The sequence below is a fragment of the Anomaloglossus baeobatrachus genome, chromosome 5 (genome assembly GCF_048569485.1).
Source record: "Anomaloglossus baeobatrachus isolate aAnoBae1 chromosome 5, aAnoBae1.hap1, whole genome shotgun sequence".
Classification (NCBI taxonomy): domain Eukaryota; kingdom Metazoa; phylum Chordata; class Amphibia; order Anura; family Aromobatidae; genus Anomaloglossus; species Anomaloglossus baeobatrachus.
Window position 1 is genome coordinate 417,974,839 of NC_134357.1, and position 27,855 is coordinate 418,002,693.

The following is a 27,855-nucleotide window of genomic DNA, read 5'->3' on the forward strand; positions in this document are numbered from 1 at the left end:
AGGATCCAGGTGCGACCGGGGCCAGGGAGAAAACGCTAGCGCGCTGTAGCCTCAGGAGACCAGGAGCAGGCTAAGATGGCTAGGGGACGCTGGAGGAGGGGCCGCGTTACAGCGCGAAAAACGGGGCATCCACTGCCCATACAGTAAAGCCAGGAGGCTGAGCGGTGGGAGGAGTTGGGGCGGGACGGTCGGCGGCCAATAGCGCTGCAGCGGGGGGTGGGGGCGTGGCTGAGACGCAGGGGCGACTAGGCCGAGACCGGGGCATAAATTTGCAGCTGCCGAGGGGGAGAAGGTAGGAGAAGGTCGGTCCTACCTGCTCTCGGCGGCGCTGCTCCAGTGATGGACGATGTGCAGGTAGGGCACTCTGCACATGCCTGTGTGCAGCGCGCATCTCATGGTAGGGCTGCGGGCTCCAGGGAAGCAGAGTGGAGAGGCAGAGAAGTGGACGCTAGGAGGGGGGAAAGGAGCCCCCCTGCAGGAGAAGGCAGCGATGCGGGCCCCATCAGATTCCAGACGCGCTGCGGAGATCCAGTCCCTGCTGCATGCCCCTTTACACCCTTTGGGGTAATACCGCAGGGTGGATCAGGGGTGCCCATGATGGTTCTGCAAACCCGGGAGTGGTACCACGGGAATGGACGGGGGAGAAGGCCAGACGTCTCAAGCCTCTGCGACCTTGGGGAGTGGTACCCACAGGGCTGGAGAGGATGAGGGATGAAAACAAGATACCTGCAGTAAAGAGAAAAGACAGGCATGAGAGCGATGAGCGGCGCCGAGAAAAAAGGGAAAATACGCAAAAAAAATCAAATGGCTGAGGGGGCCGAGAAAGCCCACATCAGCCTCCTACGACACTAAGCAAAAACTGATCTGAGTCCGCCTCCGGCTCGGGGTGTATACTACTAGGGAGGAGCTAACTTTTTTTGTCTACTTAGTGTCAGCCTCCTAGTGACAGCAGCATAACCCATGGCCCTGTCCCCCCCAATGAAACGAAAGAGAAAAGCCTTTTCAATGAGTTTTACAGCGATGTGGCCACTTCTGCTGAGTAGTGAACGACCTCCAAGTATAGAGAGTAAAATAAAAAAAAAAAATTCCCCCACTGGGGGATGCAGCTATTATGAATCCTTTTAAGACTGTTGCAGATTTATAAAACTATATTTATTGAGCCATATGATCGTTCATCTTTTATCCATTTGCTTTCTCACCATCCAAGTGTCTTTACTTTGTATGATACACAAGGAAGCCCATAGACTGATTCTCTGCTGTAAATTGTACAGGTTTCAGCGGAGAGCAACGAGTTTAGATACAGGCAGAAAAGCAAATGGACCACCCCACAGGCTGAAAAAAATAGCTGCAACCTCCACCATAAGCAAAACTTCCAGGGAAGCGCTGCATTCAGTAAGAGCATGCACCAGTTTTACAGTAACTTATTGTTGATGGGAAACATGATCATGGAGAAGAGTGTCTGCATTAGCATACACAAAATTTTCGATGACGAAAGGACAATTACAGTAAATAAAAGCCGCTTCATAGATCGTAAGTAGAGACACCACACTGCCCATTTTCTACCAGTCGAATTTAGGTGGAAATCACTGTTCAAATAGAAAGCAATGTAGAAAAAAACTATTCCACACACCAGAAGAAAACCATTAAACTTTCAAATGTATTTTAATATCAGTATTTTTTTTTTTTAATTCTTGGATGTATCATCCTAGACTTTCAGTTATGAATTAATACACATTTTGTCCTTCAAGTCAAAATGATCAAAAACAAAAAAAAATAAAAAGAAAACAGTATTTTATTATAATTATTCCTAGAGAAAAGTGAAACCCATATTATCAGAAACTAATCATGGGAATGAGGGAGCAGATTTGTACAGTAGGTTGCTTTCTGTGAATGACTTTCTGGTGATTTTCTCTGACATTACACTTGCCGCAAGTGATTTTAGTTTTTTCTTTGGGAGGAATGAAAATAGGAAGATTTACACAAAAGCAAGAAAAGGAAACCACTTTGACTTCTCAGGAAGTAGTTTTACTAAGAAGCATAGCAAAATACTAAAATATAAACTTAAGAAGTTTTCTAGTTTGAGAAGGCACTCCCTTATTGTGTTCTGCCGGCTACCAAGCCACTAATGCATTGGTTTATATGGAGTCAGGTTTCGGGCTTCCTTTCCAGCGGTTTGGCCTTTATTTTTTTTTATAGCCAATGTTCTAATCCAAGAAGCAGTTTTATATTAGATGTAAGAGTAATGACAATAAAACTGCTTCCCAGACATCAGTAACAGCTTCAGGCGGCCATCGGAGGCGTCCTGTACTCTGCCTTTTGCCTAAGTGAACCAGTCTTTAATAGAATACAAACATAAAACAGAGAGTGAAGGCTAAAAAAAAACCAAAAAAAATAAAAACCCCATAAATTGGTAACTTCATTATCTTCTTGGTAAGCATGAAGAGGAACATGATCTTCTGAAAACTTAGCACTTGGCCATGTTCACACCACATTAAAGTACAGTACAAAAAAACAAAACCCCAACACCTATCCAAATGTAAAGATTCTGCGGATTTTCACCTTCAAGACATGCCTGGCAGCAGATTTTTTTTTTGTTTCCCAGAATGGTAACAGATTCCTCCCAGTTTCTCCACAATGAGTGAAATCTATTGCAAAATTCAAATTTGTAATGAATGGCTAATTTTTGCTTCAAATTTCAAGCTGGTGTTTAACAGAAACAATTAGCGACGAGAGAGTTCAGCCTTATAAGGGTACATGTCCATGATCAGGGTTCACAGCGTTTTAGATGCAGCGTGTTTTCTCTGTGTCCAAAACGCTGCGTTGTATAGTACAAGCACAGTGGATGTGATTTATAGAAATCCCATGCTCAATGTGCTTGTTTTTCCCACAGCGAAAACTGACTTGCGGTGTGACTTCTCGAGTCGCAGCATGTCAATTCTTTGCTGCGGAGACGCAAGTGATCTGCACAGGGTGAACAGGGAGAGGGACCACTGCAGCCTGAACCCTGATCATGGGCACAAGCAGCTGCGTGTTCCTGCAGAGGAGATTTGCGGCCCCTTAGGTCAGAACCTGCCATGTTCAGGACACAGCAGGTCCTGATCATGGGCACAAGCAGCTGCGTGTTCCTGTGAAGGAGACTCGCGGCCCCTTCGGTCAGGACCTGCCATGTTCAGAACACAGCAGGTCCTGATCGTGTACACATAGCCTTAGGGTATGTGCCCACGGGCGCTCGTACCTGCGGATGTATCCGCAGGTACGAGCGCATGTTTCCCGCAGCTGCCCGCCAGCGTCCGCAGATATTTTTAGCTGCTAGATTACAGCGGAATAGCTGCGGGAAACATGCGGACATTCATGCGGCTTACCTGCCGACGTCCCGGCCTCTTATCTCCATAGCGGAGGGCCGGGACATCCGCAGGTAATTCCGCATGAATAATTGACATGCAATTATACATGCGGATGCCTACATCCGCAGCATGGTCGGCAGCCGCACTTTCCGCAGCGTGGACACAGCACTCCCCATGTCCCATAGGATAACATGCTAAAACCTGCGGATTTATCTGGAAAATCCAGAAAAATCCGCAGGTTTTCCGCGGCAAAATCCGCAGATGCAAGCTCCCATGGGCACATAGCCTTAGGGTTATTCCCGTACTAGTAATTTATCCCCTATTTCACAGATCAGGAGATCATGTGCTTATTTTGTTGGGTGTTCCACTGTTAAGACTCCCCCAAATCCTGAGAAACAGGCTGTAAAGGGTGGTAGTGTTCGCCCGACACCACTCCAGAATAACCCAATTGTGTTTAGTACTAAAAACACAATGGAACTGCCAAGTTCACACATTGCAGATTTATGTACCACAATTTGAAAAGAAAAAAAAAAAAGAAAAAAAAAAAACAAAACAAAAGTAGAGTCCAATAAAGATGAATCTTGTTTTTAACGACTACCTCCCCAAAGTGGTCTGGGTCACAATAGGCAAAACAGGAAAGCACATTAGCCTTACATGCCACATGTAGCTGAATCGGACTATTAATGAATACCTTTATATGATAAATCTATCACGCAGGTGAAGGGAAGGTGGGGAGGAAGGTCAATTTAAACGTTGACTTTTCTTAGAGATGAGATATGGTAAGATACAAAAGCCTTAAGGCCCCGTCACACTAAGCAACGTCGCTAGCAACATCGCTGCTAACGAACAACTTTTGTGACGTTGCTAGCGATGTTGCTGTGTGTGACATCCAGCAACAACCTGGCCCCTGCTGTGAGGTCGTTGGTTGTTGCTGAATGTCCTGGGCCATTTTTTAGTTGTTGCTGTCCCGCTGTGAAGCACAGATCGCTGTGTGTGACAGCGAGACAGCAACAACTAAATGTGCAGGCAGCAGGAGCCGGCTTCTGCGGAGGCTGGTAACCAATGTAAACATCGGGTAACCAAGAAGCCCTGTCCTTGGTTACCCGATATTTACCTTTGTTATCAGCCTCCTCCGCTCTCACTGTCAGTGCCGGCTCCTGCTCTGTGCACATGTAGCTGCAGCACACATCGGGTTAATTAACCCGATGTGTGCTGTAACTAGGAGAGCAAGGAGCCAGCGCTAAGCATTGTGCGCTGCTCTCTGCACATTTAGCTGCAGTACACATCGGGTAATTAACCCGATGTGTGCTGTAACTAGGAGAGCAGGGAGCCAGCGCTCAGTGTGCGCTGCTCCCTGCTCTCTGCACGTGTAGCTCCGTGCGGTGGTAACCAAGGTAAATATCGGGTTGGTTACCCGATATTTACCTTAGTTACCAAGCGCAGCATCTTCCACGCGGCGCTGGGGGCTTGTCACTGGTTGCTGGTGAGCTCACCAGCAACTTGTGTAGCGACGCTCCAGCGATCCCTGCCAGGTCAGGTTGCTGGTGGGATCGCTGGAGCGTCGCAGTGTGACATCTCACCAGCAACCTCCTAGCAACTTACCAGCGATCCCCATCGTTGTTGGGATCGCTGGTAAGTTGCTTAGTGTGACGGTACCTTTAGCCACATATGGGATCGTTTGCTGTACATGCCTTCATTCAACTCCCTCGATACATCAGTCACTATTTTTTGACTTTACATGCAAACATGAAACATGTAATCATTGTTCTTACTAAGGCATCTAGAATAATTTGGCTTCTAAGACAATTTTCACCAACAATTTAAATAAAAAAAGGTCACATTCCAATTTCAGTCTCACACAAATCTCCAAGGTGCAGTATATATGCCAAAAAGTGGTATTCTACAAAAAAAAGGTGCAAAACAGGCAGAGAACGCCAACATAATGCAAAATGGCTGAGAAAATTAAAAAAGGGAGAAAAAAAAGGACTTAAAGAAACTGAAAGATCAATGAAGCAGTCAATGTATATAATGGAGTTTTAAATAGTATTTTTTTTTTCAAATGTAATTACTGATTTCTCACTCTCAAACACCATCTCCTCGAAAGTGCAGATTTGTCTGCCAAGTTCATGCTCTTTTGCAAGCTGCTTTGATCTGCTACTCTAGCATGAATTGTTTCCAAAGCAGTTTACAAACAGACTCCCCTGTGTGAGCGACTCTGCTCCACTTTCCCATGCTTAGAGTCAGCGAGTATATTCTTGTTAGAGCTGCAGTTAAAAGGAGCTTCTAAAATCAAGAACAAAAAGCAGATAAACCAGCAATTCAGCATGGCATTTCAAAGAGAAGGAAGCAAAACAATGTAAACATTGCTAAGGATGATGAATTTAACAAAGTTTACTCAATTAAGTGAATCTTCTTTTCATATTATCTATAGATTGTGTGATGTAATAGGGGTAAGAGCAATCCTCTGAGGCTTAGCGGTTAGACACCTAACAGAGCCAAGATCACTTAATATCACCAGGGGGAAAAATATATAAAACTTCTTACACATGGTAAATACAGAACAATTTGCAGAAACAGATATAAGCACCACTAGATGCGGATAGCATCTCTCTAGGTCGGTCTGCCATAAAACAAACAAGCTCACTAAGCCAAGCTTAAAGAGAATCTGTCAGCAGGTTTTTGCCAAGCATGCTGTAGGTGTTGACACTGATTTCAGGGATGTCTCTCTTGTCAATGTCCATGGTGTTTACTTACAATGTTTGTTTTAGCACCAGTAGCTTATTGCTGGACTACACTGCTTACTGCACAGAAGTCCAACAGCCCCCTGCTGTGATAAGCAGCTCACTGTCAATGTACAACGTCTATAGAGAGGATGGTGTGGGCGGAGGCGGCTCTTTGGGCTCTGCTGCATGCTAAAACTAAAAGCTTTTTGTCAAAACAGCTGCACCCAGTAATCTAATAGATGCATTATTGGATTCAGGGTCTCTTTGCCTACATCATGTTGCTCTAGGAAGACGTAGTAAAAACCTGCTGACAGATTCCATTTAACAACTTCTCAAAGAGAAACGGATTTCGTTGTACACCTTGAAGTAAAGGAAAAGAGTGATTAGAAATTGTCCCTAGTAATATGGATTTCACTTTAATATAAACTATGATATCTGCCAGATTAACCCTTTATGGCAGGGGCTCAACACCTGCACATACTGTAAGCATCCACGATGTAGGCCTCTCGATTTATTAAAGAATAATAAAAATGGATGGAATGAGTGACGCCCCCAATTTTCTTCTGGCTTGATGTAAATGTTTGGTTGACAAAATGGATGTCTAGGTATGTGCAAGTGATGGGTCCATTTCAATGCAGAGATTAAAAATCACTTTAACTCCCGGCACATTTATAACGAAAGAGAAAGAAAGCCATGGGATTTGGTCACCCTGCCCCCCTTTTTTTGGCTATTTTCTTGAGTGTTTAATAAAACGGATGAAAGGGGAAAACAAAACAGGTTTAAATACCAACAAGGGGAAAAGTCAAGTCTACTAGGTTCCCGCATCTGAAAATGTATTCAGTAAAAAGTCAATTCCGTGTATGCAACGGTTGTCAGCTGTGAAGACGATCCAGAAGTCCATGAGGGGGATCGGGGGGAAAGAAGGTTTATGTCCAAGTCTACAGCCTTATAATTTGTCAGAGGTCCTTGCCAGAAAGATTCAGACTCTCACCCAGCACGAGAGTCTATCCTTTAGACTGCATTAAATTCAGCAATTTGTGGCTCCAATAAGCCCGAAATTGAAATGTCTCATGGAAAACGCATTATTCTCCATCTACAGGAAGATTAGTACTCCAGAGTAGCCAAAATAACTGCTCTGCCAGCTTTTCCAATGTAATGGTGCAACGTCTCAGGTGCCATTTTTGCAGTCTCAGTTTGACAAGCTGTTGTTTGAAGAACCAGACGTTGAGGCTATTGCAGCGGTGGCTGGGCTACTGGTAGAGACTGACTTACGGATGTGTGGCAGTAGGTAGGGGTCAGATGCCAGCTGTTGGACATCTATCCGATCTTCCTTCCTATAGGCAAGGCAACGACGGATAAAAGCCTGTAAAGGACAAAGTAAAGAGTAAATGACACTTACTCCTATATCCATTTCACACACAGGTGAGGAAGCTGCACAGGTTAGTACCTTGGCTTCTGGGGTCACAACTGGTTTTGGAGGAAATTGCACCTCTGTGGCTTTTAGGATGGTGTTCTCTTGTAATATGTCTTGCTGAGACTGATTATGACCAAAGGGCTGTGAGTAAAAAAAAAAAAAAAAAAAGATATATTAGTATCAATATTACCAATACTAATTACTGGCATGATAACTTTTTTTTAATTAGTTGCTTCTACAGGGCTTGTGAATCTTGCAATCCCTGTCAATAGTTATCAAGTCTCCATAGAGGATGATCATGTTTTCGTAAACAAATCCCAGAAAACTATTTTGTAGTTCAACATTCTTCTTTGAAAAACAAAACGAAAAACCCTTAAACTTTTTTTTTTTTTTAATTAATGTCAACTTGTTATTTTTTAGTTTGAGCATGTGCATAATTTTCGCTGACATTAACGCTGAGGTGCGAGTAAGAACAGAATACCCTGTCCTACAGATAAATTGGTTCAGAGATGAAAATAGTTGAACTTCGCTAATTTTGTGGTGCTGAAAACGAATATATGATGCCTACATCTGCACATTGGTCCTAATTTTCAAGAGGTTGTACTTGCGCATGATACAACTTTTCTATATCCATGCATGAAAGGTGTCTATTTCATCATCATTATTGCATTGTCAGTAGCTAGTCTATTACACCATCTATTTAGTCTATTGAGCCAGGTCCGTGGTTTTTTTTTTGTTTTCTTTAAATCCGGTTCCGATCCAGAATCTGGTCCCCGTATTAGTCTATGGCGATCAGAAACTGGATATTAAAAATGTTTGTAGAAGGGATGGAAAGACAGGAGAGTGCACGGTGTACTTACAGAGGCTCTGTCATGACGGTACGCTGCCTCCAGGTCGGGCATGCACTTCCGGAGCAGCTATAAACGGGTTTGCGTGTACTCACCGTAAAATCGTTTTCTCTTAGCCATCATTGGGGGACACAGGACCATGGGTGTTATGCTGCCTATCCATAGGAGGACACTAAGAAGATGCAAAAGCATAGCTCCTCCTCTGCAGTATACACCCCCTGGCCGGGCCAGGCAACCTCATTTTTAGTACACAAGCAGTATGAGGAAAAAAACAGTAAAAACTTCTCAACAGAGGAACATGAGAAAAGAAGATTCCTAACCGAATAAGGTACTGAGAGAATCAAGGCCCAACAACAAAGTAACAGGGTGGGTGCTGTGTCCCCCAATGATGGCTAAGAGAAAACGATTTTACGGTGAGTACACAAAAATCTGTTTTTCTCTGACGCCTCATTGGGGGACACAAGACCATGGGAGGTCCTAAAGCAGTCCATGGGTGGGAAACATAAAAGAAGACAACACAACCCAAGGACTAGGAACCAGTCCCAGACAGGCTGGAGCGCCTACTGAGAGAGGTGCTCTACTGCCGTTTGCAGAATTTTCCTACCCAGATTTGCCTCAGTTGAAACCTGGGTATGGACTCTGTAATGCTTTGAAAACGTATGTAGGCTAGACCAGGTCGCAGCCTTACACACCTGTTCCACTGAAGCCTGATGCCGAATGGCCCACGAAGCGCCAACTGCTCGCGTGGAATGAGCCCGCAGCCCACTAGGAATGGGCTTGAGTTGCAAGCGGCAGACTTCCTGGATCGCAGAGCGAATCCAGCGAGCCAGCGTCGCCTTTGAAGCTGCCTGTCCCTTCTTAGGCCCCTCAGGAATGACGAACAAAGAGTCCGTTTTCCTAAAGGGGGCTGTCCTGGATATGTAATATCTGAGAGCTCTGACGAGGTCTAACGAATGCAGAGACCTTTCCACCCTATGAACCGGGTGTGGACAAAAGGAAGGCAGAACAATGTCCTCGTTCAAATGAAATGGGGTAAGAACCAGAACCACCTTGTCCTGGTGAAAAATCAGAAAAGGCTCGCGGCAAGAGAGTGCTGCTAGCTCCGAAACCCGTCTGATGGACGTAATTGCCACCAGGAACGTTACCTTCCAGGAAAGAAGAGCAAGGGAGGATTCCTTGAGGGGTTCAAAGGGAGACCTCTGGAGACCGTCCAGAACGAGGTTGAGGTCCCATGGTTCCAGCGGCCGTTTGTACGGGGGAACTAGATGGGAAACGCCCTGGAGGAAGGTCTTGACTTGCGGTTTTTGAGCCAGGCGGTATTGGTAGAAGATTGAGAGCACTGAGACCTGCCCTTTAAGGGAACTGAGAGCCAACCCCGCTTGCAAGCCAGACTGTAGAAAGTCGAGAATTCTGGGGATCGCCAGAGGCATAGGCTGGACGTTAGTTTCCCTGCACCATGAAAGGAAGATTTTCCACGTACAGTGGCAAATGCGGATTTAAGCAGGCTTTCGGGCGCTGATCATGGTGGACATAACCGCGGGGGAGAATCCAGTTTTTGTTAATACCTAGGTCTCAATGGCCATGCCGTCAGCTTCAGGGCTCTGGAGTTCTGATAGGAAATGGGCCCTTGGGTCAGCAAGTCTGGGATGTCTGGAAGGCGCCACGGTGCGTCTGTGAGCATTTGTACTAATTCGGCGTACCAGGCGCGCCTGGGCCAGTCCGGTGCTATCAGTATGACCGGGACTCCCTCTGCCTTGATCTTCCTGATTACCCGCGGCAGCAGGGGTAGAGGTGGAAATATGTAAGGCAGGCGGAATTGGTGCCAGGAGCAGACTAGAGCATCCGCGCCGATGGACTGCGGGTCGCACGACCTGGCTATGAACGCGGGTACCTTTGCATTCAACCTTGAGGCCATTAGGTCCACGTCTGGTGTGCCCCAGCGAGTGCAGATGTGTAGAAACACATCTGGGTGGAGAGACCATTCTCCGGCGGCCAGGCCTTGGCGACTTGTCTGTTGTCTGAAGTCTGCTGCCCAGTTCTCTACTCCCGGTATGTGTACCGCTGATATCACTGATCCCGACGATTCGGCCCAGCTGAGGATCTTGTGGGTCTCGAGAAGCCGCTTTGCTGCGATTGATATAGGCTACAGCTGTCGCATTGTCCAATTGGACTCAAATCTGACGACCCGCTAGCAGAGGGCAGAACGCTCTGAGCGCGCGGAAGATCGCGCGGAGTTCCAGGATGTTTATGGGTAGGAAAGACTCCTGGGGCGTCCAACGTCCTTGAGCAGTGTGGTGCCGGTACACTGCTCGGCGTCCGTGGTCAGGACCCGCCAGTTCACTGGGAGAAAAGATCTCCCCTTCGATAGGGATGAGGACCGAAGCCACCAGCGGAGTGTGTACCTGACTGAAGGCGTCAGGTGAAGATGTCTGTCCAGGGAGAAGGGGCTCTTGTCCCAGGCCGCTAGAAGGGCTAGCTGCAGTGGGCGGAGGTGCAGATGAGCAAAGGGTACTGCTTCCATAGCTGCCACCATCCTGCCGAGCACTTTCATGCTGAATCGAATGGAGCGAGACGGAGGACGTAGAAGGCAGTGTACCGCTCGTTGAAGAGCGATCGCCTTGTCCTGAGGGAGAAGGATTAAGCCCCGACGGGTGTCTAGGGACATGCCCAGAAAAGTGATGGATCGTGATGGGATCGGGGATGATTTGTCTAGATTCACTAGCCACCCTAAGCGGGATAGGGTGTCCACAGTCATCTGTACGCTGGTTGAGCAGTCGTGGAAGGAGGGGGCCTTGATGAGGAGGTCATCCAAGTAAGGGAGAACGACTACTCCCCTGTAGTGAAGGACGCTCATGGCGGCCGCCATAACTTTGGTGAAGACCCTTGGTGCGGTGGCAAGGCCGAAGGGTAAAGCTACGAATTGAAAATGGGAGTCCTGAATTGCGAAGCGGAGGAACTTTTGGTGATCTGGGGCGATGGGTATGTGCAGGTACGCGTCCTTGATGTCTATGGAGGCGAGGAATTCCCCTTCGACCATGGATGCAATAATGGACCTTAGGGGCTCCATTCTGAATCTCCGTACGTGCACATGTTTGTTTAGGTGTTTGAGGTCCAGGATGGGTCGAACTGACCCATCCTTTTTGGGGACCACAAAGAGGTTGGAATAAAAACCCCCGAACTTCTCGTCGTCTGGGAAGGTATTATCACTCCTGCTGTTTGGAGCGAGTGGATTGGTGAGAAAAAAAGCTTCGCGTCGTTTTCGAGTCTTTGGGGGGTTTGAGAGAAAGAACAGACTTGGGGGTCGGGTCCGAAATTCTATATGGTAACCGGAAGACACAAGGTCTCGCACCCATTTGTCGTCTGAGGCGGCAGCCCAGATGTGATGAAAGAGCCGCAGTCGACCTCCTACAATGAGTGTGTCTTCCAGGGCGCCGAAGGAGTCATCAGGGGGAAACGTCGTGGCCGAGTCTCCCTAGTCCTAGACTGTTTCGGTCTAGGCTGCTATGACGAAGTGGGTTTCGGGGAGAGCTGAGGTCGGTCGGTCCCTGCATAGTCCGCGGCTGGTGGCGGGGACAGCACGGGATGTTGACCAACCAAATGAGTTCCGAAAGGAGCGTAATGAGGACTGTGGACGTCTGGTGAAGGACGTCCTGGACTTCAGCTGGGGGAGGGAGGTACTCTTTCCTCCGGTGGCATCAGAAATGAGCTTGTCCAGACGTTCGCCAAACAATCGGTCTGGAAAAAAGGGAAGGCCCGTGAGAGACTTCTTGGAGGCAGAGTCCGCTCGCCATTGTCGGAGCCAGAGAGCTCTACGGATGGCTATGGTATTTGAGGCGGCAAACGCTGCGCAGGTAGCAGCGTCCATGGAGGCCTGCATGAGGTACTCCGCCGCAGCGGCAATTTGAGCTGTTACCTCGGTGAAGGTATGAGTGAACTGGGATTCCTCAAGTGAAGTGTTAAGGGATTCTGCCCAGACCGAGATTGCCTTTGCGACCCACACAGCGGCAAAGGAGGGCGAAAGGGAGGAACCCGCAGCCTCAAAAGCAGAGCAGGCGAGGTGCTCCACCTGTCTGTCGGGTCCTTGATGGAGGAGCCATCGGGTAAAGACAGGAGCGTCTTTGTGGTAAGGCGGGAGACCGGGAGGTCGACCGAGGGCGGATCGGCCCAGCCCTTAGGGGCAGGTGAGGCAAAAGGGTACCGGGACTCCATAAGTTTTCGGTTACCGAAGCGCCTGTCAGGCTTCTCCCTTTGCTTTGTGAGGATATCCTGAAACTCTGGGTGATCAGCGAAAAGCTTTTGGGGTTTCCTTGGCCTTTTAAAGGAGACCGCATGGTCAGTGGTAGTGGATGGGGGATTCTCCACATGCAGAGTTTGGTTGATTGCTGCTATAAGGGAGTCTATTGCAGTTTGATCATCTGGGGAGGCTGAAACCAAGGAATCCTCCGGGTCCAAACAGTATTCTTCCTCCTCCAGCTCTTCAGAAGACGTGGAGCGTGTGGGAGAGCCTGCCCTGTGCGCTCCCGAGGGAGAGCCTGCCCTGTGCGCTCCCGAGGGAGAGCCTGCCCTGTGCGCTCCCGAGGGAGAGCCTGCCCTGTGCGCTCCCCAGGGAGAGCCTGCCCTGTGCGCTCCCCAGGGAGAGCCTGCCCTGTGCGCTCCCCAGGGAGAGCCTGCCCTGTGCGCTCCCCAGGGAGAGCCTGCCCTGTGCGCTCCCCAGGGAGAGCCTGCCCTGTGCGCTCCCCAGGGAGAGCCTGCCCTGTGCGCTCCCCAGGGAGAGCCTGCCCTGTGCGCTCCCCAGGGAGAGCCTGCCCTGTGCGCTCCCCAGGGAGAGCCTGCCCTGTGCGCTCCCCAGGGAGAGCCTGCCCTGTGCGCTCCCCAGGGAGAGCCTGCCCTGTGCGCTCCCCAGGGAGAGCCTGCCCTGTGCGCTCCCCAGGGAGAGCCTGCCCTGTGCGCTCCCCAGGGAGAGCCTGCCCTGTGCGCTCCCCAGGGAGAGCCTGCCCTGTGCGCTCCCCAGGGAGAGCCTGCCCTGTGCGCTCCCCAGGGAGAGCCTGCCCTGTGCGCTCCCCAGGGAGAGCCTGCCCTGTGCGCTCCCCAGGGAGAGCCTGCCCTGTGCGCTCCCCAGGGAGAGCCTGCCCTGTGCGCTCCCCAGGGAGAGCCTGCCCTGTGCGCTCCCCAGGGAGAGCCTGCCCTGTGCGCTCCCCAGGGAGAGCCTGCCCTGTGCGCTCCCCAGGGAGAGCCTGCCCTGTGCGCTCCCCAGGGAGAGCCTGCCCTGTGCGCTCCCCAGGGAGAGCCTGCCCTGTGCGCTCCCCAGGGAGAGCCTGCCCTGTGCGCTCCCCAGGGAGAGCCTGCCCTGTGCGCTCCCCAGGGAGAGCCTGCCCTGTGCGCTCCCCAGGGAGAGCCTGCCCTGTGCGCTCCCCAGGGAGAGCCTGCCCTGTGCGCTCCCCAGGGAGAGCCTGCCCTGTGCGCTCCCCAGGGAGAGCCTGCCCTGTGCGCTCCCCAGGGAGAGCCTGCCCTGTGCGCTCCCCAGGGAGAGCCTGCCCTGTGCGCTCCCCAGGGAGAGCCTGCCCTGTGCGCTCCCCAGGGAGAGCCTGCCCTGTGCGCTCCCCAGGGAGAGCCTGCCCTGTGCGCTCCCCAGGGAGAGCCTGCCCTGTGCGCTCCCCAGGGAGAGCCTGCCCTGTGCGCTCCCCAGGGAGAGCCTGCCCTGTGCGCTCCCGAGGGAGAGCCTGCCCTGTGCGCTCCCGAGGGAGAGCCCGCTGGAGACACCCGGCCGTGTGCTCTTTTCCTGATCCCTGCAACCGGTGATGCATGTGCCTGGATTACCTCAGAAGGATCCTCCATAGGGGTATCCTCAGGCTGCGTTCCGTCCAGGGACCCAGAAGGGTGTGGAGGACGACATTGCATAGCCAGCACCATGTTCTGTGACAGTTTTTCCATGGATTGGGACAGAAACTGTGCCCATTCCGGTGGGCTGGGAGCCCTAGGCTCTGGGCTGACTGTTGCGCCGGTGGTGGCAGGGGGGTCTTGGGGGGCTATAGGGGCACAGGACTCACAGAGAGAAGAGGTGTGTTTACGTGGTAGCTCAGCGTGGCAGGCAGTGAGACTGAATAATAGACTATGTGGGCCTTAGCACTCTTAGTGCCCTTAGAATTCTGCATGTTCCTAATAGGAGTATGCCAGGAGGGGGAGCAATGCTCAGCACAGCTACAAGTGAAGCAAGCACCTAACCAGAATCAGCCGATGGCCCTGTCCTCAGGAAGGATTAAGCTCTATGGAGATCTTCACACGCTTTCCTGGGGGAAGGGGGGGTGGGGAAGGCTTATCGCGGCCGCGGGGGGCGGGGCTTAGCGCTAAAAGAGCGCGAAGATGAAGTCAGTGTGCCCCCCCTGCTGTGGGTAGTAAAAAACGGCGGGAAGGGAGCTTCTGAAAGTTTTCCTCCCTCTCCCTCCAGTCAGCACACAGCTTGTCACTGGTGGTTATCAGCCGGCTTTTCGGCTAGAGCAAATAAACAGAGCAAATAAACAGCATGAGTCCCCGAGCCCTGGGCCCTCCCCCTGCCTCCAGGAAATTATCTGCAGGACTTTCTGCAAACAGGAGTGACTTCCCCCCTCCTCCAGCCAGCAAGCTAGAGAAAAGTTAACACTGTGTGTGCAGGATCCTTGGGGCTCTCCTCCTTGCAATTAGCAAGGGACTTTCTCATAATAAATACTGTAAATGTCCTGGGAGCCTTCCCTGCAGCGTCTTTTCTCCCTTTGTCTGGGAAACCAGTCAGGGGGGATCTCACCATAAAACACTGCTTCAGTCCAGGCAGTGAAAATAGAGTCAGCTTGCTGTGTCCGGTCACACCGGTGCCATATTCAACTCAGAGCCTGCAAAGAGGGACCGAGGAATTGGTGCCATATTCAACTCAGAGCCTGCAAAGAGGGGCTGAGGAATTGGGCTATAGGGGCACAGGCCTCTACCCTGGGCTTTGGAAAATCGGTGTCTGTGGAACCAGTCGTCCAGCCCAGGATCCAGCGTCGCAGGAGGGGGTACGTGGAGGCGACACTTCCCGTTCCCACCCGTTAATAGTAGTGGGAGATCGGTCCCAAAAGGAAACCGTCGCCCTCAAAAAATAACAAACCTTGAAAGGAAGTGCCTCCTACAGACACTACGCTAAAACTGAGGTTGCGTGGCCCGACCAGGGGGTGTATACTGCAGAGGAGGAGCTATGCTTTTGCATCTACTTAGTGTCCTCCTATGGATAGGCAGCATAACACCCATGGTCCTGTGTCCCCCAATGAGGCGTCAGAGAAAATACTGTAACATTCATTGAATATGTAATGTTTTCCCTTCCCACTGTCGCCTGTGATTGGTTGCAGTCACCTGCGCCCTCACACTGAGTGTCAGCTGGCTGCTTCCATTCACAGGCGCTATGCGAGACTATATCCATAGGCCGGGGTCACACTGGTGTATGGTATCCAATGCGATATCCTAATGACCCTCGGCTCAGGCTCTGCTGCGAGCATGATCCGAGCGTCATGTGACAGCTGCGGAGGAGAGGGAGGGATTAATTCCATTTCCTCCATTGTCGTCCTGTGTGTATATCGCACTGCACTTGAATGTCATCTGAGTGCAGTCCAATGTTTCTCTTACTGCCATAGACTTGTATGGGTGCAAGTAATAGGAGACTCGCAGACAAATCGCAGCATGCTGCCATTTTTTCCTCAGTTCGATTAGGGCTGAGGAAAAACTCACAAATGTGAGCAGCAGCATATTCTTACATGGCGAAGAGGGCAATGTAAGATTTTCTTATTGCACTCGTGAGAGTCATACGTCAGTGTGACTCTACCCGTACAGTAAAAATAAAACAATTGGTGTAGGGTCCTCCCATATGATACCCAGCACAGATAAAGCCCATGGCCAGAGGCAGCAGCCCTCAGCTTATCTTAGCTGTGCATCAAAATAAGAACTGCATGCAGCTTTTTTGTATTTTATAAAAAAAATATAAAGTATATACTGGCGTATAAGACGACTTTTTACCCCCTTAAAATAATGGCTACAGTGGGGGGTCGTCTTATACGCCGGATATACGGGAGGGGGGGGGGGGTGTATATATATATGTACACTGCAGCGTCCAGGGGAGGTGGGGGCAGCAGCTCTGGAGCACAGGGGAACGCTACGGGCTGCAGCCTTTGATCTCCTGCACCCGCTCATATAATATGCACAGCCGCTGTCCATCTCCAATGGTGCTGAAATCGCACGCAGTGAGAGGCTGGGGCAGCGGTGCATATTATATGAGCCTGCGTCCCAGTGTGATCGCACATGCCCACCCCTGTGTTAGATTTGGCCCCCAGGCTGCTGCTCATTCTAAAAGTTCCGGGGACCACAGTCCTCGGCAGCAATCTGCGGCGCCGTCACTTTAAGGCGCGCAGACATCCTGTTTTGAATTTCATCTGTGGGCGGAGCTACCGCCTTCTCAGTCCCACAGATGAAGGAGGCGAGCTTCTGTCCGGCGCTGTGTGGGCCCCCTCTCCACCGTGACCTAATCGGGTAAATGCCCTCCCCGCCTCCCCATTATGGGCCCCGGTGAGCTGCTTCTAACCCCCCAGATGTATGCCCTGCCAATCCCCCCCCGCTGATGCCGCGGGTGCTGTACCCGCCGAACCGCGGGTGCTGTACCCGCCGAGCCGCGGGTGCAGGCCCCACAGAGCAGCAGAGTTGTGTGTATTTGTCTGTATGTAGCAGAGTTGTATGTGTTTGTCTGTATGTAGCAGAGTTGTATGTGTTTATCTGTATGTAGCAGAGTTGTATGTGTTTGTCTGTATGTAGCAGAGTTGTGTGTATGTGTTTGTCTGTATGTAGCAGAGTTGTGTGTGTGTGTGTTTGTCTGTATGTAGCAGAGTTGTGTGTGTTTGTCTGTTTGTAGCAGAGTTGTGTGTGTCTGTTTGTAGCAGAGTGTAGTACCATTGTTTCAGTCCAGTTGTGGCTTTATACAGCAGGGAGGAGCATTCCTTGCTGTACTAAGTGAACATTGGAGCGATTTATCTGTCAATGGCCCTTTAAAAACATATTGTACGGCTCTCGCGGAATTAAAATTAACATGTTGCAATCAAAGCAGACTTTTTTTCATTTGGGAGCGGGGTAGTCTTATACAGTGAGTATATCCCAAATTCTATATTTTTAGGGCAGAAGTTGGGGGTCGTCTTATACGCCCAGTCGTCTTATACGGTAAATAATTTTAAAAAACTAATGTGCAGTCCCCCTATATATATATTATATATATATATATATATATATATATATATATATATATATATATATATATATATATATATATATATATATAAAAAAAAACATCCTTCTCGGCGGTGCATTATTTTTTTGTGTAATAGGGACTCGCACTGTTGAGCACATTGGTCGCATTGGCGCACTGAGTGATCTGCTAAAGATAGCTCACTGGGCAGCATTTGGTCTGGTTATGTACACAGGCAGTGAAACAACCACCAATTGGTAATGATTTATTTGGTGGTGAGATCATGCCACCAGTCAGTGTGTAAAAGGACCCACAGGCTCGTCCTTTTTCGAGTGTTAGGACTTGCTTCCAATTCATTGTGCGCTTCCTAGATAGAGCAGTGATGCACTAAGGCCCTGTGCGCACTTACCGGATTTTGCCGCGGATTTTTTGCGGTTTTGCTGCATGTTTCGCTGCAGAAAATGTTCATAACATCTCTGCAGTGAATCACCAGCAAAACCTATGGGCAAAAAAAATCCTGTGCGCACTAGGCGGAATTTGACAGCTGCATGATTCCCGCAGCAAAAACAATTGCATGTCAATTCTTTTCCGCACGTCGCTGCGGGATTTCACTACATTGACAGGGAATAACGCAGGAAGCAAATTCTGTGCGGTTCACTGCGTTTTCCTGCGTTATTCCCTGCGGTATTTCGCGGTTTACCTCCGGTAATGTACATCACCTGTCTGCGGTTTTGCAGGGAAGTGATGTCATTACAGGAAGAGGAAGCCGTGCAGAGAGTAAACACACACACAGATCACACTCACACACATCACATCACAGACATAGAACACACATAGAAAGAAAACGGAAATTTAGAAAACAAAGAACGTGGACTCCGCTGTATATTTACCTTCCAGCCGAGGTAAGCACACAGCGGCGGCCCAGTATTCTCAGGCTGGGGAGGGAGAGGGGCAGGGTTAATGTCCCCCGCCTCACTCCCCCTCCCGCAGCCGAGAATATCAGCCGCAGCTGCCCCGGGACTGTCGCATGCATTAGGCGGCAGCACCGGCGTGTCCCCGGCTCTTCCTACCGCCTTGTAGCAGTGGCGGTCAGGGTAATACAAGGGGTTAATGGTGGTGGATCACCGCCATTAACTCCAGGCTTGATCATGGCAGCGTCTATGAGACAGCTGACATGATCAACCCGTAAGTAAAGTGAATAAAACACAGACACTGAAAAATCCTTTATTTTAAATAAAACAAACAAGCCTCGTTCACCATTTTATTAACCCCTCCCGCACCAAAGCTCCGGCGTAATCCACAGGTCCTGCGCTGCTTACATCCAGCCGCGACTGTCACAGACACAGCGCTGTATGAAAGTAGCAGACAGCAGAGGTAATTACCGGTCATTTCCCACAGCCGGTAATGTGAACTCACTGCCGACCGTGGGAAATGTAGCGATCTGTCCTCTATCTATCTATCCCTCTGTCTGTCTATCTATCCCTCTATCTATTCTTCTGTCTATCAACTATCTCAGAATTAAATGACTTTTTTTTCTTTTTTTTCAATGTGCTTTATTGCATTGAATGCAATAAAGCACATCCCAACCCGCATGCGGCAAAACCGCGGCAATACCGCGGTGAAACCGCAGCAAACCGCGGGCAAACCGCATGTGGTTTTCGGGTGCGGTTTGCCGCGGTTTTTTACCGCGGGAGCGGTAATCTTTTAGAGCATGCGGAATTTTCTCAAGAAAATTCCATTTCCCAGTGCGCACATAGCCTTATAGATTTTAACAGGGAATACAGTCACCACCCAAAATTTGTTTCCCCATTTTTGGCAGGGTTGCTTTTAGTGTTCGGACATCTGGCCTCGTGTACAAACTGACAAGATCAGCGCCGGTAGCCACTATAAATCCTGAATAGGAGGTGCTTTCGCTTTTCTTATTGTCAGGTGGCTTCTGGTGACAGAAGCCTAGACTGATTGATTTTGGTCCCAAACAAGGACTTTGAGAAAGATTTTTATACCAAGTACAAAAAAAATAAAATAATTATTTATGGCTTGTCTGTGATTTAATGATGTGCGATAAAGATGATGAGGTGATGCCATAACATTTGTAAAAGTGCAGCCTGTATGGCCATATCTGGCCCTTTGGCTTGGCGTCTCCTGTTCAGCCCAAGGAACTGGAATCAGCGGAGTTCTGCACCAAACATATATATCTATAATCAGTTCACAACATATAAACAATTTTAGACAACATTACCTTTCTCCCATACAGACACTGGTAGAATATTACTCCTACAGACCACACGTCTACTTTGTTGGAGATTTTTGGGGGTTCCTTTCCAACCACAAAGCACTCCGGAGGCAGATACCTGGAGAAGAAAAAAATGGAAACTAAGATTTCTACACGACTGTATTAATGTCTTGTCACTCTCCACAAGGAGAAATGTTACCCCTTGGAACCCAGTCATAAGGCCTCTCATGTAGCCAAATCAGATCTTATACTTTGCACTGAAGAGGGACAATACCCAGAAACTGTCTGCAAATTGAGATTCTGGTTTGGCTTTTATCTTAAGTCTTGTGGTAAGGCTCGTTAACGGGTCGATATTGACTTTTAGGATTGCTATGTCCAATCTGCATATATACTTTCCCAGAGGAGCACTGCATTAGTTAGTCTCTGTTAGTCTCACCAGGCATGCTAGACATGTCACTCTCCACAAAAACGTTCACCTTCATTTACTGTACAGCACTGGTCTGGAAACAATCCTCCCATGAGCCATAATAGTCTTCTCTTCATACCATCAGTAATTAGAGAGCCAATGCACTATTCACAAAGTCCAAGGCCCATGGTGGTTGCCTCAGCCAGGTGTTCCCTGCTGTAGTGCTGCCCCTGAATAAAGTCTTTAACTGGGTACGTCATACTGGGTACATCATGGATCGTGTTAGGTTAATCCCTGCCTACTGCCGCCGGCAGCGATCGCTGCACATGTCAGCTGATTTGAACAGCTGACACGTGCGGCTATCAAGCACGAGTGGATTCGCTACCCACTCATGCCTATTAACCCCTTACAGCACACAATGAAAATGTCACAGCGCGATGTAACAGTGGGCCGCGGTAAGCAGTCATTTATCCGGAGCCATCAGAAGTTGCGTGATGTGATCACGTGGATCCGATGGTTGCCATGGTAGCACAGGGTCATGTGATGACTCCTGTAGCTATCATGCGTCAGTTCCTCTCACAGCCGACAGAGGGTTGTGAGTGAGAGAAGAGTTGCTTTTGTGCAGATCAGAGTAATACTGCTGATCTATAGGAAAGAATGAGTGATCAGACTGCTGATCTTTATAGTCCCGTAAGAGGGCTAGTAAAAAAAAAAAAAAAAGAAGTTTAATTTTTTTTATAAAAACTCGAAACAAAACCTAAAAAGTTCAAATCACCGCCCCCCATTCGCCACATTGAAAATGAAAGGGTTAAAAACAAAAAAAAAACCCCACATATTTGTCATTGCTACGTTCAGAAATACCTGATCAATTAATCTGATCGGTAAACGGCATAGCGGTAAAAATAAATCCAAAACGTCTAAATTACATTGTTTTGGTCGCTGCAAATTTTGCGCAAAATGCGATCAAAACAGCGCTTCTGCGCAAAAATTGTCCTGTTAAAAACATCAGTTCAAAAAGCAAAAAACAAGCCGCAACTGAGTCATAGATCCCAAAAAATGAGAACGCTACGCATCATGGAAAATGACGCAAAAAGTGCGGGTTTTTTTGGACAAACTTCTGAAATGTTTTGAACCCCTTAGATAAAAGTAAACCTATTCATGTTTGGAGTCTACGAACTCACCCTGACCTCAGGCATCACACCAACACATCAGTTTTACCATATAGTGAACACTGTGAATACAATATCCTAAAACTATCAGGCAATCGCACTTTTATTGCAATTAGAATTATTTTGCCTTTTTCCAGTACACTATATGGTAAAACTTATGGTTTCTTTATATGGAAAGATTGATGGAAAAAAAGAGAATTTTGTTTACTTACCGTAAATTCTTTTTCTTATAGTTCCGTATTGGGAGACCCAGACATTGAGTGTATAGCTTCTCCCTCCGGAGGACACACAAAGTACTACACTTAAAAGTGTAGCTCCTCCCTCTGAGCTTATACACCCCCTGGAGAAACCAGATCTAGCCAGTTTAGTGCAAAAGCTGAAGGAGAATAGCCACCCACAAGTAAAAACGGAGCAAGAACCGGAACAACCGGAGCCTCTGTCTACGACAACAGCCGGTGATAACACGCGGAACAAGAAACTGCCAACAGGCAACAGGGAGGGTGCTGGGTCTCCCAATACGGAACTATAAGAAAAAGAATTTACGGTAAGTAAACAAAATTCTCTTTTTCTTTATCGTTCCTATGGGAGACCCAGACCATGGGATGTCTCAAAGCAGTCCATGGGTGGGAATAAACAGAAAAACTGAGAAGTAGGCAGAGCCTAACTTCACAAGTGGGCGACAGCCGCCTGAAGGATGCGTCTGCCCAAGCTCGCATCTGCCGAAGCATGAGCATGCACTTGGTAGTGCTTTGAAAAGGTATGCAGGCTAGTCCAAGTGGCAGCCTGACAGACTTGAGCCGTAGCCTGGTGCCTAAAAGCCCAAGAGGCACAGACAGCTCTGGTCGAGTGTGCCTTGATCCCCGGCGGGGGAGGCACCTGAGAACCCAGGTAGGCATCCGAAATGGTGGACCTAATCCAACGGGCTAAGGTCGGCTTAGAAGCAGAGAGGCCCTTGCGCCGACCTGTGGTTAGCACAAAAAGAGAGGTGCACCGCCTAAGCGCAGCGGTGCGAAACACATAGATCCGGAGCGCCCGCACCAGATCCAGAGTATGCAACGCTTTTTCAAAGCGATGAACAGGAGCCGGACAAAAGGAAGGTAGGGTAATGTCCTGGTTAAGGTGGAAAGGAGAAACCACCTTAGGGAGAAAGTCCGGAGTCGGACGGAGAACCACCTTGTCTTGATGAAAAACCAAAAAAGGTGACTCCGAAGAGAGCGCAGCTAAATCAGAGACTCTCCTGAGGGAAGTTATGGCCACTAGAAAGACCACTTTCTGTGAAAGACGAAACAAAGAAACCTCCCTAAGAGGTTCAAAGGGGGGTTTCTGCAAAGCCGTGAGAACCAAATTGAGGTCCCAGGGATCCAAGGGCCGCCGGTAAGGCGGAATGATGCGAGACGCACCTTGCATGAAGGTGCGGACCTGAGCCAGCCGGGCGATACGCCGCTGGAACAGCACTGACAGAGCCGAGACTTGTCCCTTGAGAGAGTTGAGGGACAGTCCCAGCTGCAGACCGGACTGTAGAAAAGACAGAAGTGTCGGCAAGGAAAAAGGCCAAGGAGAATGGCCAGAAGAGCGACACCAGGACAGGAAAATTTTCCAAGTCCTGTGATAGATCTTGGCAGAGGAAGACTTACGGGCCCGAGTCATCGTGGAGATGACTTCAGGTGGGATACCAGAAGCCGTCAAGATCCAGGACTCAAGAGCCACGCCGTCAATCTGAGAGCCACAGAATTCTGGCGGAAAAACGGACCTTGTGAGAGAAGGTCTGGACGGTCCGGAAGATGCCACGGCACCTCTACGGACAGATGGAGCAGGTCTGGGTACCAAGCTCGCCTGGGCCAGTCCGGGGCAATGAGAATGACTCGACGGCCCTCCATTCTGATCTTGCGCAGAACTCTGGGCAAGAGAGCTAGAGGGGGAAACACGTAGGACAGACGAAACTGGGACCAGTCTTGAACCAGAGCGTCCGCTGCGAAGGCCTGAGGATCGTGGGAGCGAGCCACGTAAATCGAAACCTTGTTGTTGTGACGGGATGCCATTAGGTCCACGTCCGGAGTGCCCCACTTGCGGCAGATTGACTGAAACACTGTCGGATGCAGGGACCACTCGCCACTGTCCACGGTTTGACGGCTGAGATAATTGCCTCCCAGTTTTCCACGCCTGGGATGTGGACTGCGGATATGGTAGACTTGGAGTCCTCCGTCCATTGAAGGATACGTTGTACCTCCAACATTGTCAGGCGGCTGCGTGTCCCGCCTTGGTGATTGATGTAGGCAACCGCTGTCGCGTTGTCTGACTGGACTCGGATGTGCTTGCCCGCCAATAGATGGTGAAAAGCTAGGAGAGCCAGGAGCACGGCTCTGGTTTCCAGCACATTGATCGAGAGGGCTGACTCGGACGGAGTCCAAGTGCCCTGTGCTCGGTGGTGGAGACATACCGCTCCCCAGCCGGATAGACCTGGCATCCGTGGTGAGGACCACCCAGGACGGAGCCAGGAAGGAGCGTCCCTGAGACAGAGAGAGGGGCCGAAGCCACCACTGAAGAGAGCTACTGGCTTGTGGCGACAGAGCCACTAACCTGTGCAAGGAGGAAGGCCGCTTGTCCCAACAGCGGAGAATGTCCAGCTGCAGAGGACGCAGATGGAACTGGGCAAAGGGAACAGCCTCCATTGACGCCACCATCTGACCCAGCACCTGCATCAGGTGCCTCATGGAATAACGGCGAGGCCTCAGCAGAGAGCGCACCGCCAGTTGGAGGGATTGCTGTTTGATCAAGGGCAACTTCACAAGTGCCGGCAAAGTCTCGAACTGCATCCCTAGGTACGTGAGACTCAGAGAGGATTTGGGCAGATTGACCAGCCACCCGAATTGGGCTAGAGTGGCGAGAGTGAGCGAGACACTCCGCTGACAGTCTGTGCTGGATGAAGCCTTGACTAGAAGGTCGTCCAGGTAAGGGATCACTGCCAACCCCTGTAGGTGCAGGACCGCAATCACTGCTGCCATGACCTTGGTGAATACCCGAGGGGCCGTGGCTAACCCGAAGGGGAGAGCCACGAATTGGAAATGGTCCTCTCCGATTGCAAAACGTAGCCAACGCTGGTGAGAAACTGCAATTGGCACATGCAGATAGGCATCTCTGATGTCGATGGATGGCAGGAAATCCCCTTGGGTCATTGAGGCAATGACTGATCACAGAGACTCCATGCGAAAATGCCGCACCTGAACATGCTTGTTGAGAAGCTTGAGATCCAGGATGGGCCGGAAGGAACTGTCCTTATTGGGGACTAGGAAGAGATTTGAGTAGAAACCTCTGAATCGTTCCCGGGTGGGAACCGGTACAATTACTCCGTTGGCCTGCAAGGATGCCACGGCCTGAGAGAAGGCGGCGGCCTTGGAACAGGGGGGAGTTGACAGAAAAAATATGTTTGGCGGGCTGGAAGAGAATTCTATCCTGTAGCCGTGGGAGATGACATCCCGCACCCACTGATCGGAGACGTGTTGAAACCACGCGTCGCCAAAGTGGGAGAGCCTGCCACCGACTAAGGATGTTGCTGGCGCGGACAGATAGTCAAGAGGAGGCTGCCTTAGTGGCAGCAGCTCCTGCGGTCTTCTGTGGACGCGCCTTTGTGCGCCAGTTGGATTTTTGTCCTTGGCTGAGTTAGTGGACGAGGCCGAGGGCTTAGAGGACGACCAGTTGGAGGAACGAAAGGAACGAAACCTCGACTGGTTCCTACCCTGGACAGGTTTCCTGGTTTTGGTTTGTGGCATGGAAGTACTCTTCCCGCCAGTAGCTTCCTTAATAATTTCATCCAGTTGTTCACCGAATAGCCTGGACCCAGCAAAAGGGAGCCCAGCAAGGTACTTCTTTGAAGAAGCATCTGCCTTCCATTCTCGAAGCCACAAGATCCTGCGGATAGCGAGGGAATTAGCCGAAGCCACCGCAGTGCGGTGAGAAGCCTCCAGCATGGCAGACATGGCACAGGATGAAAAAGCGGAAGCTTGGGAAGTTAAGGCAACCATCTCGGGCATAGATTCCCTGGCGAGGGAATGCATCTCCTCTAGAGAAGAAGAGATGGCTTTGAGAGCCCACACTGCTGCAAAAGATGGGGAGAACGAGGCCCCTGCCGCCTCATATACAGATTTGGCCAGAAGGTCAACCAGACGGTCAGTGGAATCCTTAAGAGAGGTGCCATCAGCCACTGATACCACGGTCCGGGCTGAAAGTCTAGACACCGGAGGGTCTACCTTTGGTGAATGAGCCCACTCCTTGACCACCTCAGGTGGAAAGGGAAAACGGTCATCAGAACCACGCTTTGGGAAGCGTTTGTCAGGACAGGCCCTAGGCTTGGTCACAGCGGCCTGAAAACTGGAGTGGTTAAAGAACACTCTTTGTCCTCTTAGGCAAGGTAAACTGGTGCTTTTCTACCAGAGAGGGTTGCTCCTCTGATACTGGCGGATTGAGATCCAGTACAGAATTAATGGACGCAATCAAATCACTAACATCGGAGTCCCTTTCGGACAGATCAATGGGGCACATGGAGGTAGCATCCGAGCCCCCTGTAAAGGCATCCTCCTCGTCCTGCGAGTCAGCCTCTGAAACAGAGCCGCGGGACGAGGAAGGGGAGGGAGCCCTACGTCTCCTCTTAGGAGGACGGGGCCTGGGACCAGATGAAGAATCCTCTGTGAGCTCCGCTGAGAGAGCCCTAGCAGCAGAGGCACCCTGTGAAGGGCGCTGATGCATGTTCAGCAAAGTCCGGGACAGCTGTCCCATGGAGTCGGCAAAAGACTGGGAGATAGACCTAGATAAGGATTCTACCCAAGCCGGGGGTTCAGCCACAGGAGCCGGAGCAGCCGGAGAGACCACTGTGGGTGCGATTCCAGGCTGAGGCATTGTCAAGCACGAGCTTACATGCAGTGCATACTGAATATAGCTTTGGAGCCTTGCTCCTCGTGTGAGACATGCTGCTGAAGTGGGGGCTCTGCTAGAGTGACCCCCAGAGAGTATATACAGTATATACAGAGGCTTACCAGACCGCTGAAGCGGTGTTGTGTGCCCTCCAGATCCCAAAGCCCGGACCCCCAAGCACCTCAGCAGGGATGCTGCAGCCAGTGATGATCGCAGAGAAAAACGCTGATAAAATGGCGCCGGAGCGAGGAGAGGGGGCGGGACCAACTCAGAGCGGGATCTGGAGGGCCAAAGAGACTTACAGGGGAGGAGACATGTACTCAGTGAGGAGTGTCTCTCTCCTGTGCAAAACAGCCGCTGGGCGGAGCCGCACTGTCCCTCTGCATGAATGACATGTGAGGGCAGTGAAACCGAAAGTAGGCCTCCGGCGAAGCCGGGGCCTAAATTTGAGCGGTGCGGCCGGCGCGCAGGCACAATCGGCGCAATTCTCAGGCGACAGCCAGAGAACCGGCCTGAAATGTCAGAAAACTCACTCAGCACACTCTCCCACCATAATAAAGTACAGGGACCCCCAGAATATAAACGTCTCAGGTACTTAGCTTGCTGAGACGCAGGGCCAGGTCCCTGGGGATGAGTGCTCCGTCCAGCAGGATCCTGAAGGGCTGCGGATGGAGACCGGTCTCCTGCAAAGCATGGAGAACCGTGCTGGCTCCCACTTCAAGCCAGAGCCCGAGGGATGGTGAAGGAGCGCGGCATGTAAGGCTCCAGCCTTGGAATCAACCTTAACAGCACCGCCGACACAGTGGGGTGAGAAGGGACATGTCGGGGGTCCAGACTTGGACCCGCTTTTCTTCAAACTCTTTCCAAAAATGAAAAATCAGATGAGAATGCATGTGTGGATGTATGCCTCCTGAACACAAAGCAATGAACTGGCTAGATCTGGTTTCTCCAGGGAGTGTAGTACGTTGTGTGTCCTCCGGAGGCAGAAGCTATACACCCAATGTCTGGGTCTCCCATAGGAACGATAAAGAAATAAAACAGTTATGGCTCTCAGGAAAAGGGGATGTAGTTAAAAGCTATCAGGGCCTATCTTTCAGTCAGGGAATGTTCAGATTCTCCTTTTGGAATCTCCAACAGTTTTCAAGGGCTTGTTAACCTCTAAAAATTACCATGACCAAATGGAATAGGTTGACTATTTTTGAAGCCTATAAGACATAGGCAAATCTTTGACCTTTTGAGCCACTGTTCATTCCACAAGGCCAGTCCGGTAACAACGTCTGTTGGTCAAATCCACAAGGCTGCCACCTGGGACTCAGACCATAACCTTGTCAAACGCTACAAAATCCATTCTATAGTATCTTCCAATGTGAGCTAGGTATTGGTACCACAAGCCACTGTCTGCTGGGCAATCTGCAGGGTCAACTATTGTGTTTTTTTTATTTAATTTACTGGAACTGCTTTAGGACGTCCCATGGTCCTGTGACCCCCAGGACCTCAATGCTGGTGCGTGTGTATGATGTAGACGCGTCATGCACCGCGGCTTCAGTATAAGGAAGACCAAGATGGCTGAAAGGGGAGGTGCCA

General features: G+C 50.1%; 1 protein-coding gene across 2 annotated transcripts in view; it reads right to left on the bottom strand.

Moving 5' to 3' along the window:
- Window positions 1–4,898: 4,898 nt before the first annotated feature.
- Window positions 4,899–27,855, bottom strand: part of TLK2 (tousled like kinase 2) — a 197,334-nt gene continuing 174,377 nt past the window's right edge. For both annotated transcript variants that reach the window (XM_075350289.1, XM_075350288.1), the window contains exons 19-21: window positions 19,798–19,909; window positions 7,515–7,622; window positions 4,899–7,430 (exon numbers count right to left, since the gene is read on the bottom strand). In XM_075350289.1, coding sequence (XP_075206404.1) covers window positions 7,257–7,430; window positions 7,515–7,622; window positions 19,798–19,909 — 394 coding nt within the window. In that variant the 3' untranslated portion in view covers window positions 4,899–7,256. The remainder of the gene's footprint in view (window positions 7,431–7,514; window positions 7,623–19,797; window positions 19,910–27,855) is intronic.